Raw genomic sequence first — 19679 nt, forward strand, 5'->3', positions numbered from 1 at the left:
CTTTCCCTCACTCCATCCCAGCACACATTCCCTCCTCCTCTTCCATTCCCTACCTCTCCATCTCTCCCTCTTGCCCAATACACCCCAAATACTCCCATAAGTAAGCATAAGGGGCAGAAGGCTGAACAGGGGAGTGCTACAGGGGGGTTGCTGAAGCAACTCCACCCCACAGCAAAGGCAAAGCAGGCAGCTGCCTCTCCCAGCCATCTGCCACTTCGGCCACTGCCTGTTTCACCTCTGCAAAAAGCCAGCTGTGTGTTTGCAAGACTCCAGCTGAACCTTTGACAGTGGGATACATGGAGATGACGTACTTATACTTTCCTCTCAGTCTGCCTTTGGCCTGGTGCAAAGCCCTCTGCAGCCCCCAGAAGACTTTCCAGTGGACATCTGGCTGTTCGGCAGTTTTTGTGGTGCCTGAATCCGCAGCACCCCTTCCCAAGTTTCACCCTCATTTGGCACCGTTGTGTTTTTCTGCCAAGCAATAACTGTCTTCCCAAAGAATGACCAGAGGCCATCTGCAGCACACACAGCCTTTGTGTGAGGCCCACAACTGAACCTCTTCGTTGTTCTTCCTATCAACCACAAAAGCTCTTCTCCAGCCCCAGCCCCACAACCTGCCTCTTACGTGACCTGTATTAGGGAACCTCTGATTTAGCAGACAGCAAGACAGAACTCTTAGGTTCATTTTACTTGGTAATTCAGCCTAAGGTGCTGTTCCACAGGACCATTACATCATTCATTGGGCCACGCGGTTCCTTCAGGAAAATTATGGCACTCTGGAGGGAAGAAGTCTGATACTAACGAGAAATTCCATAAGCGCAAGAGCAAGGACACCTGAGCAAACTCTCTTCCTTCAAGGAGAGCTGTGGGGATATGTTCCTCATGCAGGAAGTTTTATTATTTTTCTTCCAATTCATTCCAGATGCTTAAAAGCAAAGGGTTTCCCCCCCTTTTCCTTATTTTTGGAGAGAGTACTTTGTTTGGAACCCATAGATCAACCTGATAAATATTTCCTGATGGATTTTTTGACAGGCTGTGTGTGTCAACTTAGTGGCCTAGCTCCACTGAAACCAAAGGTGTAACTAGGCGCCTATTGTTTGTCTGAGAATGGGGTCTTTCTGTTAGGTCTAGTTCACCAATCTCTGTCGTGGGATGCTTTCGTTCTGGCAGCAGTGGAACAAGTACTGCAGTGCCTTCTGCCAGAGCTGCATTTAAAGCTAAATCCCACCCTTCCCTCTTCCCATTCTCTGGATGATTAAGAGGCCTGACATAATACAAAAAGGCCACCTCTCAGCCTTATGAGGGAGCCAACTATTTACAGTCTGTCCTGAAAGACAACTAACTTGCCTGGTGCCGTATAATTTCCATCTACACTACAGAGTGTGTTTGTTGTTGAGAGTGAGGATGGAGCATGGCCAGAGGGACAATACAGAGTATTTATTTATATACTTATGCTATGAGGAGAAGAATGAACAGGGACAGTTCTTGGCTTAAAAGATGTAACAGCAGCTGGAGCCTGACCACACTGCTGAAATGGGGCAAATTCTGCAGCAACTGAAATTCCACCTTTCTTTGATGCAGTTACATTTTCCTAGCGTGCAACACTTGCAAGTGGGGTGTAGACATATACAACCCTTGAGCAGAGTATCAACACAATGCCACATTTCAGGTTGGGAACGGGTATTTTGAGTGAAGTCAAAAAGCAGGAATTTCTGTCCTTCTCTAAAAGAGGCTGCAACATTAGGACCACAGTACTTCTCATTGTCACAGGGTTGTCCCAATTCTGAATCTTGTAATGGCAGATACACCCACTGCCCAGTCCCCAAACACACTCTAGGAGATTCGTACCTTCTTTCTCTTCTTTGCCTTTACAGTGCTCTCTTGTTTTTCTTCAGGCTGACTTAGAAAACACTCTGTAGGCTGCAAAGCACATGGTAGAAAAAAAAAAAGTACTAAGAAAAAAAGATAGAAAATCAGGTATCTGATCACCTGGGGGAAAAAAGTCAACAACGGGAGGTAAGAGGGGAAACATAAATTATAATGCTGGGTTAGGGAAAACCAGACAAAACCAAGCTTCCCCGGCCTGTAGAAGGGATCAAATTCTTACACTTACATATATCTGGAGTAATTTTGGAATTGAGATCTATGTTGCTTTAACCAAGAGGGGAATAAAAGAACAGAAAATTGAAACATGCAGGTTGTAGTCACAATTCCATAAAATGGTGAAAAGCAGGTTTTCATACATTAAAAATAATCAAGATGAAAAAATAAACAAAATCTTTCACAAACTTTATATTTTTAATCTATATTATTGCAGGTGATTTTTTTTTTTCTAAACTTTGCCAATAGCACTCTAAAATAACTGGGTCTAAGGTGAGCATCCAGATGGCGAAAGATACCACTGAACTGGGCAAGAATAATTGGAAACAATCATGCTCTGGATTTTCTTTTACATTTGTAATGCAAAATTTAGGAAAACATGTTTCGAATTTGTTCTGCCCCATTCTTGCTTTGTCTCCTCATAGCAGACAGGGTCAAATACATACAAGAAAAATACATGGTACATTTCAGAGTAATCTTCAGCCAACACGTGTTGCTATTATTAACCCTCTTTTGTGCCTGAGTGAGCAGGTTGAATTGGTCCATTTGTACCACAGCCCCTGTTCACATGAGCCAGGGTTAGGATTTGTCCTTAGCCACCTAAAATTATCCAAAACAGAGGAAGAGAGGCAGAGGCTTTCCTTGTTTTGAGCATAGTGATTCTCTTTTCTTTGCCTTCTTAGGGACTTCCACTTCATGGAAATGCAAATTGATCTACATAAATGGGCTTTTGGGCTTAATAAGTGACCTGATGAAGAGCAATGGGAAAACAGCCTGAGCTGCAGGAAAAAGCTCCTTGATACTAGGATGCATTTGGCTGGAAAATTTTGCTCCTGTGAGAAACCGTGGAAAAGTTTAATCACATGGAGCGTTAAAAGCTCAGGAACAGCAAATCCAGTGGTGGTCCCTGGGGAAAGCCTGGAAGAAAAGTATCACCAAGAAAGGGAGCCCAGTCGAAAGCCAGAGAAGCTGCTCCTTTGTTCCTTTGTGAGGGCAGCTTCAACAGGGCCAAGGGAAAGCTAACAGAAGTTCAGAGTATCGGAGCCTTTCTGAGCACTCCTCACACTGCGCTCGCTCCCCCCTTAACAGGAGGACACTTCATGACAACCAGTACTACATGACCGTACCCAGCACATTTGTGCCCTTCCAAGCCCACTCTCATATCCTTATGAAAAGCATTTTGCAGAGTTTAATTGTTCATATTGTTATATTTCCCTTTTTCTCCCCACTCCCCTGGCTAATTTAGCTATATATTTATATATATAGCTAAATATATGCATATAGCAATATATTTAGCTACAGAAACCACAAATGACCTATTGCTTTCTCCCGCTTTCTGTGCCGTGATGCAACCACAGCAGTTGCACTTGCAAAGGCAGTAGTTCTGTGGCTCTGAAACTGGTTGAGTTTGATGATGACGATACTGAGGAACTACCAGAGAAGATTTGGCTGGGGACTACTAGCTAGAGCCAGCAAAGCACTCTAAAACTAGGGCTGGAATATAATGCAGCCTGGATCAATACCCACCCATGAGAAGTTATAACAGGGATCGTATCTTGCCTCAGCAACAGAGATCTGTCCCTCTGATTTTCTCAGGTAGAAACAGGTATTATTTTCACTAGAAATCAAGGGAATGACTGCAAGTAGAAACTCACTTCAGCTAACGAAATTGTTCCAGGGTTAACATAAGCTTTTTTTTTTTATTTTTCATTTGTTTCTTTTTAAAAATCTCTGTCCTGACTCTGATTCAAGTGCTTTTAAAACGCCACGATATGTTTCTTCATTCCTATCCCTACCATTAGCATTCCCAGACATTGAGACTGAAAAAGACCTACCCTCTGCCTTCAGTTCCTGCGCTACCCCTACGCACCCCAGCTGTCCATAGATACTCAAAGACCTCTTGCCACAGGTTTTAATCATAAATTCCATGTTCAACAGTGTACTTTATGCTGAGAACAAGCCTTTGGATTGATTTAGTCAAGGGATACTACCAAGCAATCAAAACACCAGAAAGGGGCAAACCTGAATCTCTTTCCTCCAGTAGAATATGATGGTTTTCTATCCTAGAACGTGCTAGCACTCTTTCAGCACGTCGAAAAAAGCCACTCATTCACTTCAGGCCCATTTCTCCCTTCATATACTTTGTGAACTGTTTTACATAACTGCAAAATGGTCCCAACTGCATGAGAAGAGAATGAACTGTGCCACAGAGCTGAAAAATTTTCTCCAGGAGAAACAAAATTTTCTCATTGATAACCCTTCATTCAGATGTTTAAAAGTATCATCAAATGCCATGGTTTCATTTACGAAGGCAGTATGTAATCCTTTCCTTCAAAAGCAACAGAGGTACACAGCAGGCTTGCACTCAAAGACTTCTTTCCTCAGAGAAGCACGTTAAGATTCAAAATGACCTCCTCTACAACAGCATATATATATCTAGGCATGGTATAGTATTGGCCCAGCAATAATAAGTCCATTTTATTCAGACATTAAAAATAATGCCATAACAAAAAGAGAAATTTCATGGCAGTGAATGGCCGTATACTTATACCTCTTTGATGATCTGCAGTCTAAAATATCTAGGCACCTGATCTAGACTGAACTTCTGACCCTTATCCAAATGTTAGTTGCCTACCTATGCATGCAATAGCTCTTTGCACGTCACCCTTAAGAAAAGGCAATTTGCATGTTTTTCTTATGCAAGACACAAATCTGACAACCTACTGGTTTTTGACATGGTTCTCTTGTGCGCTATGTTTTCATGCTATTTTTACATGGAAGTTCTTAAAATGCAGAAACCAGGAAATTTATGCAGAGACTACTGATTTATGAACTAAAATATCATAAATTCCTTGTTTATTATTCATAGGCAGAACGTGAAATATTTCCTGTATTATATTTCTCACAATTTTTTTTTCTTTAGGCGTTGCCAAGTTACCGGAAATTCAAACATAGAATGAAAACATTCTTGTGTGTGTGTGTGAAAGTTTACATTCTAGGTCAGACATATAGTCTGACTTTTGGAGTTTGTGACAAAGTAAACACATTAATGCACCGTTCAGGTTGGAGGCAGATTATTCATTTCATTGTAAGCCTTAGGACAGCCTGCAGACTAGAAACATAAATGTTCATAATTCTATTTGGTTGTTTCCTGACTGATTTTAAGGTCCCAAGTCCACGGCAGAATAGCTTCCAGCCTGTGAATAAGGCAGGAATGAGTAAAATGGGCTATGTTATATGCACTACAACTACAAAACTACTAGCTTTCCATAAATACATCTGATTTTGTAAGTATATTGCTCTAAAAGACATGCAATAACACACCCATGACTTTGATCTCCCGTAAAGCATCGCCTCCTGGAGTTTTGTGGCTAAATATCAAACTACCCGATTCCAAAATGCAGACTGATATTTTTTATATGACAGGAAGAGCTGTAGCAGGTGTTATGCTACAGCTGAGCAGTCCCAGTCCACCTTGGCAGGATAACCTGTGTTTGTTATCCTTTCTAATGTTCTCATAGAAAAAGCAAAGCAACTCCTCCAAATGAACTGTCTTAACTTAGTTCTAAATGCTTAAGTGAAGATAATGGTGATAAAAAATGGCTCCATAGGCATCCTCGATGTAGCCCTGGGTAGAGGATGTACAAAGGCAATACAGCTTTCTCTTGCATTGCTCAGTCTTCTCTTTCCTAGTCAAAATGTGGAACGAGTTCAGATATTTGGCTCGCTTCACCTTTGGTCTCCTTGGAAAGACACCCAAAAGCACAGTAATTGCTACTGTGTTGTTTACACTTCTCTGTTACTAAAAAAGAACATCCCTGCAAATGGTCTTCACTTGGGCAACTGCCTAGGCACCACACAGAGAACTTACTATTGACTTAGGGCTCAAAATTAATATCAATAACCTCAAGGAGAGATAGCTTCCAATGTCATTTCAGCTCTTTGACAGCCATTCAGTTGATTAGGGTATCAGGAAGGCAGAAGAAATTTACTTTCAAACACGAGACTTCTTAAAATCAGCTGACCTCTAGAAGACTCTTTTTTGCTCAAGTTGGGGTGACGCTATCTGTCATAGACTTTGCTACCTTTTCCTTGGCATACTCCATGTAACGCAGACAAGATAGTTCCTACTGGTTTAAAAGGAAGTTTTTAGTAGTGCAAGGGTATGAAAACATCAATCCACGTAGACCTAAATTCTTCTTCACTTGGACCTTGCACTGGGGACATGCTTGGGTAGAGATGCCGTAGAATATTTAAATATAGCTTTCAAGACCTTGTGTGTGGAGGGAAAGGGAAATGATGAGAGGGGAGGACACTCCAGGCTTTTATCACCAGACCGTCACTTTGTAGGAGACAGGCCTGGCTATCTCAACTCACATGAAACAAGACTGAAGTTATTATTGAAATGTACTGGAATGTGATCACTTCCAAATAAGACAAAATAATTTAATAAAACAATCTTATTACATGAACAGATCAGACAAAGAGTGAAGAAAAGCATCCCTTTACTGAACGAAAGGGGGCTATGCTTCCCTATGCATTAACATCTCTGTGCTCTACACAATTGCTAAATTTACAAACCTGCTTTCTTTTCTTTGTCACACCAGGCTTGGAATCTGAATCTTGATGTGTTGCTGTCCTGTTATCACTTGCTTTCTCAATAGCGTCATCATCTGAAGAATCTAATGAGAAAAAAGAAGAGTTTTTGTTACTGTTTTTCAAATCCATCTCCTATCTTTGCATTCAAAAATACAGATAAAATCTTGAGCTGAAAGCTTATCACAATACTACAATCTCAAGACTGGCAATAATACAGCTGTAATAGATTTTTTAATCATTTTAGAACACTGGTATTTGAAATTATTCTAAAAAAAGTCCTGGGTTTCCTCTCCTCTTCACAGTATTACATCTGGCAGGCAATATATTTCTCTCTCTTTCTGGAATGCTGCACAGTTGATGCCAGCTGCAGCATCACAGGTAGAAATATCTAATCTTTCCAAAATCTCCCTTGAATTAAGCTAAGCAGTGAACAATGGAAGATGATGTTTTTGATGAACTACATCTCAAGTTGCACGACATCTCTCCGCAGTATTTCAGAACAAGTAAAACATAATCTTGGATCCATAGCACTGCATTCACCATATATAATTACAGACCTATCCCATTAGACTTTAAAACAAGCAATAGCACTGGCACTGAAGACTAATGGCACTACGGTTCATAGGATCACTGTAAAAATACATCTTTCTTGCTAAGTTTGCTGACACTTCTTTCAGAATAAGTCACCTCCTCCTACTAAAACAAGACTTGCAGATGAAGGAAGAAAATAAATAAATCAAACCAAACGCACACAAAAATGCACACAAAACCACCTCAGCCTCCATCTAAAAACCCAAAATGTCTTCCTGACACCAGTTACCTACAACAGGAGAAATTAAAAGATTGGTATAATGTCCTATTGTATAAGAATATATGCAGACATTTTCTGCAAGTAATTTTAATTGTGTGTCTCTTACTTCAGTAACAATTGGGCAAAGGTACCATTCCCAAATTTAAGCAGAATGTCCACAAGACTAAGAAAGGCTTATGTTTTGAAAGAAAACTATTTAAATTAAAATGTTTCTACCCATTCTCATCTTCATCTCTTATCTACAGAGAGACTGTGGTGGAAAAAATATCCACAGCACCAGTTACCTCTAATACTGCTATGTTAGTGCTCAAGATGTTGCATTCAACCACAGAAGTTTCTGCTGGGGACTGAATTACTTCCATAATCACTGCCAGAAGCATTATCATCCATCATACTGAATAATTAGAACTGAATAATTCAGTTTCTGTATCTGGAAGATTTCCACCCAACAGATATTTGGTCATTGTTGCAATCTCCTGTATTCTGAAGCTGTAAATTGACAGCTTCAAGATTAAGTTATTTATTTTGAATGAAGAGGAACAGTATGATTTCTTAAGCATCACCCCAAGTATGGATGATATAAATACATCTCTGTAATCTTTAAAAGTAAAAGGATATGAAGAGGGAAAAGGAATGTTTATCCATCCACAAATGCAACATTATATATTATAGGGCAATAAGGCAGTGGCTTCGAAAATCCTAATAAGACAGAATGGGTGACAAAATGGGAACCTACTGGAAAGATACCATCTTGTAACTTCCACTTCTTTTCCCACTTTGAAAAGCTTGTGTAACAGTCAGCATCCCAAAGTTGGGTCATGACAGCTGTTAAGAGTTCAAAAAAGTTTGGGAAGTTGAAAGCTAGCAAGTAAAGAAAATCAATGAGTGTTTTAGCACGCTGGATATCATTTGTCATGAAATCTTACTCTATATAGATTAGACTCTTGGCAAAACACAAGAACTTTAGAAACAGAGCAGCAATTGAGAAGAGAATTTGTTTTCTGTACAGTATAACTAAGAAAATCCTAAGTGAAGGATAAAAATGTTAATGAACTTGATTCAGACCAAAACAAATGCCATGGAAGAAATGGCAGCACTCGTTTGCACCTCAATGCAGGACGAGAAGTATTCTGAAATCTTAAATGGGAACACACCAAGAAAAGCCCCTGATTTCCTGATCTGGAGTAAATGCACAAATGTGTGCTTAGCTGGCCTGTTTGCTTCTTTCTCTCTGCAGACACAACAGCTGAATGGACTGTGGCCACACAAGTGCTAGATTCCATGTGGGGTGAGTGGCTGGTGGCAGGGATGTCACTCCTGGCAGCCCTTTATCAGAAGGTAGCTGTAACATTAAGCTGCCCCTTAAGCTGGTGCTAAGTCAACCTCAGAGGACACTAGGTGGCTGTCCATTCTGGGATCTCTTCTCAAAGGACGTGAGCAAGGGAGATGACAAGTCTAAAACTCCGGCTTACTTGTACAGTAGGAAATACAGGGCACTGATCTCCATGAGCTGCCCTCATGAGCTTTTTTCCCTCTCTTCTGAGAGACAAACTGAGACCTACTAACTCTTCTTCTGAGCTGCCATTTGGATCACGAGCAAGAAGAACGAGCAGCTGTCCCCAAAATGACTGCCACTGTTATTGTCCCAAGAGTGTTCACCAGACATTGGCTGAAGGTGAAAAGTTTTCTGGGAAAGTTTATTGGCCACCAGAAGTAAAAGGACGGAGTATTCCAAAGCCCACTTCTTTTTTTTCTTTTCTTCTTTTTTTTAACCCCCATCAATGGTGATACAGGTTTATTTTACTACAAATTTATTATTAATACACAAAAAAAATATATCTAGTCCTGTACAGCCTAACACATGGCAGCAGGTGAACAGGGGAAGAGAAAAAGCTGAAGGTCTGCGAGACTAACAAATTTCTTCCTTACATTACAGCTCAAATATCTGTCAATCTACCGAGTTCTTCCTTTAAATTCTCTTGAGGATGTCTGAGTGCTCCTGCACCATATGCCTGCCCCGGCACACCAACAGTTCCTTCCCTGGCCCATTCCTCTCCAAAGTCACTGACCACTTATGTCCTCAGGCCACTTTGGAATCTCAGATATAATGAAAACTAATCTCTTCTTTGTCCCTCTTGCTGACAGTGCTTGAGCCCCAAACACCCATTCTAGAGTTGTCTGCGCATGTCTCACTGAACTGAATTGCTCTTTCTCAGCGTACTTACTTCACGTTGGAAATACACAAGAATTACATAAAAAAGATTCAGGGGAAGCTGCCTGTGATCTTTAAGCATTCCTTCTTAAATCCCACTTGGCATGCTCTGAAAGGCAAACAGGAATCATCTAAGTTTTAAATAACCTCTTCTCTTTCTCATAACTAAAAGACACACTGCTAGCAATAGCAATCTAAATCTGGACAAATGGTTTCCATGGTCTGAAATAGCCTGACAAACAATGTGCCACCTGTTCACTGCCCATCTGAGTTTCAGACTGCACCTCGTGATGCAACGTTGTCCGCTTTCAGCAAGAAGCGAGAGAAGAGGGAACCAATGTCCAGCCCCAGACTTAACAAACATCTGTGAAAACAGATCAAATTTGAGGATCTTTCTGTAGTACCTGAGTATCTTTATTTCATACAAGAGGAGAACTTTTTATCTGTTCCATAAACCATCGCTCACATCCCAGTCAAGACAGCAGCTAGTTTCGAGCTGTGATTGTTTGTGACACCATGTCAGCTCCTGTGATGGCAGGAGTGTTTTGTTGTGGGCATCAAAGTACCACAGGCCAGACTCTGCCAACCATGTTCATATTAAACAGTGTACCTTTCTCTGCAAATAGTTACCTTGATGTCAGAGGGGTTATTCGCAAAATAAATCATAACTCGATGCGAATAAATGCAGAAGCACCCAGCTCACAGATCCTAAACATGTCTGTATCAGAGCAGCACTGCTTGTCCTGCTTTGAGGTGTGAAGCTGCCAGAACAGGTGAGAGCACAAATCCTTCCTTAATAACAAGTTGGTGCAAATACAGAACCTAATTGATTAATACAACGTTGACTTTCATCTCCCTTGTGGTGCAAATGAGCAGGCAGGCAGGCACTGACGCAATATGCTGCTGAAGGGGTGATGTTGTTCAGCGCAATCTTCTGCATCTGCTTTCCTGCGATGTACGGACCTTACACAACCACAAGGTCGTCAAAGACGTCTGAACAGTCACGTAATGCTCTCAATATAGATAAATAAATGTGAATTCCAAGCTCTTCTTTTTTTTTTTTTCCTTTGGTATTACATCAGTGGCATGGCACATACTAACAGGCTTCCCAGTCATTAGGTATTTATTTTTATTTTATTTTGAACCATGCTGAAATGGAAAAAGTCATTTATGCTTAACACACACATCTATATGAATTAGACTTTCTCATTTATGATATTGATCACTATTCAAAATCATTCAGTGGAATGGTTTCTAACTTATTTCAAATTTAATATTGATACATACACATATGCCTAGGTACATCAATGTGTATACTAAACATATACATATACACACCTATATTAATACAGACAAGTCTGCATGTTTGCACACATGCACATGAATAAATAAGCACACCGGTATTTAGATAATATAACAGGTTGCCTTTAATCATCACCTTTATTAACTAATATATTCACAAAGAATACACATTTGCTTGGTTATTTATACTAGTATTTTTAAAGGCAGACAAGACCTTAATGATATAGGAGGTAATGACACATGTTTTGCTGTGAACACAATTGATTGTACAAAATAGCTAATACATACAAAATTGTGTTTGCTAGGCTGATTCACCATTTCTAAGACTTCTCACCTTCACATGCCACTTTTCTACTCTAAAGTGTTTAATAAAGGAGTTATAGTGACCACTACATAAATAATTAACTCTTTTAAGGACTGGTGCTGACTGAAAAAGTGAAACTCTTGTAGGCAGCACACCTCCGAATGCCCCAAAATTAAGAAAAAGTTACAACTGAAAAGGAACAGAAAATAATCTTAAAATTCTTTGGAAAATGTGACTTGTGGTTCTAGCCAGCCTATGACTGAAATAAAGACAAAGGAAGCTCACAGAAATGACGGCAGCTATGGGAAGTTGCTTACAGGAAGATAAGATGAAGAGAACAGAAGGATTTTTTTGAGAAAGGAAGGACGCATGCTGATTACAACTCTTCATAATATAAGAACAATGAACATGTCATTAAAAAGAAAGCTCAGAATAGAAAAACATTTTTTTTGCATACATACCCAATGGCAACCGAGGGAATAATTTCCACTAGTTTGTTTTTTTTTTATCTGGAAGCTAAGTGAGATCAGATATCCATTTGCTATCCAGAAGACCCCTGGTAACACAGGCCAGTAGAGGGCAAGTTTATTTCTTACTGTTAAAGTAATGTCTGTGACGAAATTTTGAGAGAATCTGCCTTAGGTGTCCATGACGAGACTGCCTCAACTTTTATTTGATGTTATCTGGTACTGTCCACGGTCAGAGGCACACTCTTGATCAGAAGAGTCCCTGGGTCTGAACAGAAGAAATCCCTGCTTTATCCCTTATACTCCCATCAGGGCTACGTATCAGTACTAAACTAGAATTACTTACATTAAAAAGTTTGTATGTAATTTATTATTACCAACTTCATTAACGCCCCTGACTTCCATCCTCCTCTGACTGTTCTAAATTGCCTCATATCTGAACGCAGACTTTAGATAGGGCCTGTGTTTTCTGATTTTTAGCAAAAAGCCCCATACACTGTGGAAATAGTTTTTATATTTGCTATGCTCTCTTTCTAGTTTCGGTTACATTACAAGAAAGTATGTGCTTGTCATTACTCTGTAGGTGGGCATAGTTCATTCAATTTGGGCATGCTATGACAGATTAAATTCAGGCTGCTTTGCAGGCTGCTTTTATTTATTGGTTGATTAAACAGTACTTATCTGTGTTCATTAATCTGGGGGAAAAATATTTCTCAGGGCTCCCAGCTTTAAATTCAGCAGACTGAAAAATATTTGATGCTGAATAAAATGCCAAGTGTGTAGGGCACATATCTAGTTTTTCCTTAATTGCCATTCAAGATTCCTTTTCTTTGGGAGGAAGGGAAAGGAGGGGCAGAGAGGAGGTCAAGGAAAAGAACAAAATTGAAGTCTGAGAATTCCTTATTATTTTCGTAGTTTTGCTGTTAAAAACTGGCCTAAATCTTCAGTGAATCAGATTAAGCAACCTTGATGTCAATGCACTACTTTGAATTTTTTCTCATTCATCTCCCCTGCACAGTGCAAGGTCAATTAATTTTATATAAAATGTAACAGCTGTCAGCAAAATTGGCTCCCATGTCCCTGTTCATCCTTGCCTGGTTGAGAGGCCTCCTCTTGCCACCACAGTTGTGCTGATCACAGCAACTGGGCTAGAAGTGGTGATGACAGTATTTTAACATACCACTACAGTATCACTCCTCAAGGGAGCAGGAAACGTGAAGCTCAGGTGGGTCCTGCCATGCTACCCACCAGTATCCAAAGGAACAGATGAGGTGTTTTAAATAAAACGGGCCTGGCTGGCAGGCTGGTTAGCTAAGAAAAAAGGATTAACATCTTAAATATTTTAAAGCATTCCAAGCTCAACTACTTCCCTGACAAAAGGAAAGGGATAAAGAGACAAGGAGAGGCCATCAGAAAGGATGGAAAGGTGCCACATAGAATCATAGAAAGGTTTAGGTTGGAAGGGACCTTAAAGATCACCTAGTTCCAACCCCCCTGCCATGGGCAGGGACATCTCCCACTAGACCACATTGCTTAAAGCCCCATCCAGCCTGGCCTTGAATTCCTCCAGGGATGGGGCATCCACAACTTCCCTGGGCAACCTGTTCCAGTGCCTCACCACCCTTAGTAGGAAAAAATTTTCACTCTATCTGTTCTAAATCTCCCCTCTTCCAGTTTGAAGCCATTCCCCCTCATCCTATCACTACGTGCCCTTGCACAAAGTCCCTCTCCAGCCTTCTTGTAGGTCCCGCTCAGATACTGGAAGGCTGCTGTAAGGTCTCCCCAGAGCCTTCTCTTCTCCAGGCTGAACAGCCCCAACTCTCTCAGCCTGTCTTCATAGGAGACGTGCTCCATCCCTCTGATCATCTTTGTGGCCCTCCTCTGGACACAGCAGTGGGAAAAGCAGGTAAAGAAGCCAATGGTGCACAACGGCAATAGGAAAGCAGCAGTTCAAACCACCTCCTGGACAGATCCCAAATTACTCAGCTGCATGTCACCAGCACTGCTAATCCCAAAAGGAGGATCTCTCTCATGTCTACAAGAACAATTCCCTCTAAGTTCCCTCTCTGTAACCAATGGACAGCTTTGGATTTTCCTCTTGAGAAGCCTAATAATAGCTCAGATACCCCGGAGCCCAAGGTGTAAATCCAACTGGCCAAGCAATAGCTCCCCTCTTTTGGGGACCTCCAGACCAGCCACATGGAATGGCTAAGCATGCAAATTTTATTATTAATATGGTTCTTCAGACCAGTTGCTGGCTATTGACCATGATAATACTTTAGAAATTGCTAGTAAATGAGATAAAACGTTAGTTACAAAAGTAATCTGTCCTCGGGAAAGATCACCACATAACCATTGCATCAAACAGTGCCAGTACCCTCTTCATTTCCCAAATTGCTCTGACTAAATTAGAAAAGGTCCGCTAGCACCTCCAGAAAGATAATTAGTTCTTCCCATCATGGGCACGTATCATCTGCTGTGTCACAACTAAGAAATCCAGATGACAGATTAAAGAAAAAAACATGAGAATTAGCTAAATAATTTTAAATAGTATAGTAAAACAAGATTTAGTCTTAGAAATCAGTAAGAGAACACATATACTGACAGGAAATGAAAAATGAATATTTAACTGCATCAAAAGACATATTACAGCTCAGTGGAAATCTTTGATGCAAGGAAGAAAGACAACACGGCCAAGCAAAGTGCCACTTCAAAAATTAATGAAGATTTTGTTCTTTTTTTCCTTCATTTTAGTTTTTGCAACTCCAGTTTTAAAACACCGATGAAGTTTTCATATATCTTTTACTAGGGTCATGAATGAAATGAGTGCCTTCACTTGTAAGGCCTTAAAATACTTGGGTACGTTGACCATTTGGAACTAAAGAGGAAACACTGTGAATGAACTGGTAGCTGTAATTGTTAGTAGGAGGTAAGAAGATGCACATGAAGCTGTGTTGCAGGTGGCTACCAGTTAGTCATTGTCCCTTTGTCAACCTTCCGTGTCAGAGAACAGAGCTGTCTCCCTGCCTGGGTTGAGATAATCTCCATAGTAATTACATGCGGTGATGATGCTCCATCATGCCAAACCAGCCACAGTCCCTCAAGGTCTGGGAACTGTTTTCCTTTCCCATCTTTATGAACTAATGACTCTTTTTCCAAAACAAGCCTATTCCAGCGCAACTGTAAGTTTCCATATCTGCGAGGATGCAAAATTTACCTGCCAAGATGATTTAAAAAAAGGTATTTTAAAGTGTACATGTGACGCATACCTGAAGGGCATACAATACGCGACTGAGCAGAAACAGACACAGGCCTATCAAAGAATCAAAAGCGCTTCAATTTTGTCCCATTAGGTAACATCCAGAAGGCATAAACTCCCTCCCACTCCATCCAGCCTAAACCTATGCCAAGCCAGAGTATCTTGCAGTTTGTAAGACTTGCATGTAATAGTTCCTAAGTACTGGCAATAGCTTGTACTACAAAGACAAAGATAACATTCTTATAAAAATGTAAACCCCTTCCCTGGGCAGTTCAGAAGGCACATCTGCTACAAACTATTTTTTTCCCCCAATACATCTGGTGACAGGATATTCAGTTTAGGTTCCTCTTTCCTACACTGGATGGAAATTTAAAATAAAATCATTGCCCGTTCAAGCAAAAAAGAACAGGTCTTAATGGAGTAATATAAAATTAGTTTTCAATATGCTGTGATATGACAGGAAACTTCTAGCACACAGACACAACTATCTGCCATGCAAAGGATCTCCCACAGAACATTTCTAACAACTACCTCTCCTTGCTTCCTTATTTTTAACACGTTTTCTTTAATATTCAAAATGGGTAATTCCAAACTCGTTTTTGACACATCTTGACTTGCTGACTTGCAGTGAACCAAAAGACAAAATAAAGGACATATCAGAGAATAAGACCAGAGGAATCCCTCTGTTGTACACATGTAAGCATAGAATAAACTTCACATGATCAAGGTTAGGCCTAGCTTGTAGTACAGCTACAACTCAGGCCTATTCATAATTTGCCTTTTTCATTTTTATATATTGCCTTATAAGACAAAAACATTAGAAAAATCACAGAAAGTGACTGTTCAGATGTAGAAGTAGCACCCTCCTTCAAATACAAATAACTTTTCTCGCAAGACAAGGGTTGAATTTGACATCCTATCACTGCCTTGCACAAGGAATAATGGCATCGCCAAGATAAGAAGGAAGAACTCAATATTCATTTAGTCACTGTAGTTTTAAAACCCATGGTAAGCAAAGGGCAAACACAAAGATTTGACATGTTAGGAATACAACAGGCCCTTTTATTGTTTGCCATCCAACTTAATTTCTTCATGATGGGCCCGCCAAACAAGAGCAACCGGAGCCTGAAGACAGACTGATACATCAGTACAGAGCGCAAATCAGTTCTGTTGTCTGGTCTAGTACCCTTCAGCAATGACACCATGAGTGAAGGCTCAGATGACATCCACAAGTCGCCGCAGTCTCCTCATTAGTCTTTCTTTTGTTCTCTCAAAAACTATCCCTTATGTTGAAACTTCCGACAATCTCCCTAAATCTCAAAATTCATTTAAAAAGTGTATTCCTAGAGAGATGGGGAAGCGGGAGACTTTCATTTGTAAGTAGCATCAGTTTTGGCAGTTTACAAATCTACTGGATGAACACTACAAAATTGAACACTTAACCTTGTTAAAAGGGCTTCTCCTCTTTGGACAGATGCCAGGCATTATATACCCCACAGTCACTTTAGAAACCACTCAAAAGGATGCCAGCAATGCTGTGCAACAGTTTATGATAGTAAAAGGACACTCTTATCCAACTCTGACAAATAGGGGAATGGGGCAAGCCAGAATGTAGTTACCCATGTTGGAAATTGGCCAAGGCATCACCGTTCATATATATCACTTTGTAAAATGCTCAATGGGATCTATAACAACTACAAGTGCTTAGGAAGTTGGGGTTAATCAAAAGAAAAATCAGTTCACAAATACTGGTTACAGAACGCACGACCATATGGGGGGAACCCTACAAGGCTGGCTTGAAATAGCTATCAATCCAAAAAGAGGCATCTGAGAGAGGAAACAGCCTGGGGCCTGGAAACCCACATCATTCCAGAGGAAACACTATCATGGTAGGCTGGGTAGTCAAAGAGAAAAAACTGTCTATAAAGAAGCAGAAAGACCATCCAGCACCACGAGGAAAACACAAGTTATGAGCCCAGGAAAAGCTAGGCACAAACTAGAGCCTGACTCCCTACTACATTTCCCACTTGGTGGTATGGAAACTCAGGCAAAAGCCAACCAAAACAAAACTTGAGTGTATACAGCTGTCAAACAAAATACTGTTCCATCCATCTTGAAGAATTAATACAATCCCTCTTAAAGCCTTTTCCCCTCCTTTCAGGTTTGCATTCCTGGGGTTGGTCAAGCAACATTTACAGCCCTTTACACACAAACAGCAGCGTTCTATAAAAGTCTCCCCAAAAATTAAGATTCCCTCCTCAAAGCCACCCAGGCACATTATTTGTATAAGCAAGAAATCACTCCTTCTCCAAAATCTTCATATAGGGAAAGTGCATGTCACAGCTCCTGGCAAAGTCCGACTATTCCTGTGTTTTAGGACCCACCAAGCACTGCAATTACTTCTTTTTCTAAGAACTACCAATTTATCGTATAGAAACTGCTCCTCCAGCTGTTTGCTGTGGAGAGTGAAGAGTACCAGCTCACACTGTACATCTTCCCTCCCTTATCCTCATCTCCTTCACGCTCTGGATGAGGGGATCTGTGGCGATTTCAGTATCCCAGCACTGGCAAGAGGGGCAGAAGCAGCAGTGGCACCGTGGAGCTGGAATTGGTTAGGTTAGTCTGGATCACATCAGGGTACCACCCTGGAGCAAAGATAACATGATGCTATTGGTGTTTAATGTTGGTATCATGTACATTTTGAATTTCACTACTTACACAGTGTTAGTACATCACTAAACATTTGTCTATCTGGAGACAGACTCATTCCTTTTTCGAGACCCCTCTCCAAAGTCAAACATCAGCATCCTTCATTTGTTATAATATTGACTCCTAACAAATGTTTATTCTTGTTAACGGGGAAGAAATAGGTAAATTGGGAGGAAAGAAGAACTTGGATAAATCCATAAAACTACTTAATGGGTGGGCTCTAGCCTAGCTCTAATTATGAGCAAGTTTTGCCCAGGAATGTAGCATGGTCCCAGATGTGATGTCTCCCTTAATAGTGCAGGAGATTCGTATTTTCTACTGTTCTCTCACTATCTTGGGAAGCAGCTGTGGCTCCCAGCTGTAGTTCTTGTTGTGAAGATAACACAGAGTCTGACTGACCCTGTGGGCTTCAAGCCAATAGATCATGATAAAATTACACAGTGGAACTTGCCAAAAATAGTAGGCTTTGATTAAAAGAAAAAAATACACAGCACACTTCACAAAAACTTAACAGTCCAAATTACTGTTCATAGATACACATTGCCACTTGACTGACCACTGATATCATTCATGCCTTTTTGGCTCAGGCATATTTTGCAGACATACACATCTATAGCATGAGGTTATCACAGTCCTGATGTTTTCTCAGATTTTCCTCGAATATTGAAAATTGCAAGAACACATATAATGTAGCACACACTGAGATATATGTCACCAACAACAAATATATCCTACTGAAGAACAATATTGCAAACAAGCTTTTATCCCAACTCTCCTATATGTCTTAACACGGAACCTGAGAGATGACATTTTGAGTTGCTCAGATTTCTGCAGCTTTTTTTATTCAGAAGTCTTCATATGACACAGCAGTGTCAGGTCCCTGTTTGACAGAGTATCAGGTTGACCCATATCAAGTTAAACTCTCCTTCAGGTTAAGAACAAAATACCCTGACATGTTGCCACCCAGAGTTAGAGTGGCAAATTCCCCAGATTAGAAAACATCTGTTGAAAAGCAGTTCCCTATCTAAGGCCCAAGGGTTATGTTTATATGCCTCTTATTCTCTTACTTCCTCCTCTGCATATACTACGCATTTCTCTGCAGTTTGGTCTCTGATATTGCAGGTTTCACTGCCCTTTCAAGTTACCCTAGCATCTCAAATTCATATAGTACCAGAATACACATTTGTGGATTTAACCCGTTTTTCCAAAAAGTCTTACTATAAAAGTAAGTGAATGGAAGGATAATCTCTTATAGACAAAAGCTTTTAGGGAAATACTACACACTCTGCTGCATTAAGGTTTTTGAGAGGAGGAAAGGCGACAGGCTTTTCATCTATGTCAGTGCTCTCCTTTTTAAGACTAGCAATCACAATGCAATCTCTCATCTGTATAGGCCTTTTGTGAACTGGCATGCAGCTCATTTGTCTAAATGATCAAATAAAGCACATTATGACTTGATCAGTGGCAACTGTCACAAAAATAGAGCTCATACCTACGTTCATTTGCTGCAAGCAGATGGTTGATTGCTTTTCTGTCCTTTTATGTTGCAGTCCTGTTCCCTTAGATCCTCTCTTTGTAGAGAGTGACATGCTGGGAGGTCAGTTTTCTGACAAGGTCATCTGCCTTGAGAGTATGAAGAGAATTGCATGGAAAGTGGGTTGGGCTATATTTAGAGTTTGGTCCAACTCCGTGCCAAGGTCCCCCCGCTGTCTCTCTCTTGCAGCACCGTCTCAGGTCTATTCTTGCAGATTCTCAGCCCACACACAGAACACACGAGGAGAGGAAAGTCGTTCTGAGCTACTACTGGATCGAGGTTTTTGCAATTCGCTGAAAACAAGCGGATCAGGAGCTCAGATGAGGACTCCTTAAATCCCTCACTTTTCTAGCACTTATTTTTCTTTATTCAAGTGGATTTT

General features: G+C 40.6%; 1 protein-coding gene across 1 annotated transcript in view; it reads right to left on the reverse strand.

Moving 5' to 3' along the window:
* The window catches only part of CMSS1 (cms1 ribosomal small subunit homolog (yeast)), a 32229-nt gene extending 12877 nt beyond the window's left edge, over positions 1–19352 (reverse strand). Inside the window, exons 1-3 of the mRNA XM_009891622.1 lie at positions 19256–19352; positions 6682–6782; positions 1849–1920 (exon numbers count right to left, since the gene is read on the reverse strand). Coding sequence (XP_009889924.1) covers positions 1849–1920; positions 6682–6782; positions 19256–19352 — 270 coding nt within the window. The remainder of the gene's footprint in view (positions 1–1848; positions 1921–6681; positions 6783–19255) is intronic.
* Between the last annotated feature and the right edge of the window lie 327 nt (positions 19353–19679).

This window comes from Charadrius vociferus, unplaced genomic scaffold (assembly GCF_000708025.1).
Source record: "Charadrius vociferus isolate BGI_N301 unplaced genomic scaffold, ASM70802v2 scaffold329, whole genome shotgun sequence".
NCBI classification, from domain to species: domain Eukaryota; kingdom Metazoa; phylum Chordata; class Aves; order Charadriiformes; family Charadriidae; genus Charadrius; species Charadrius vociferus.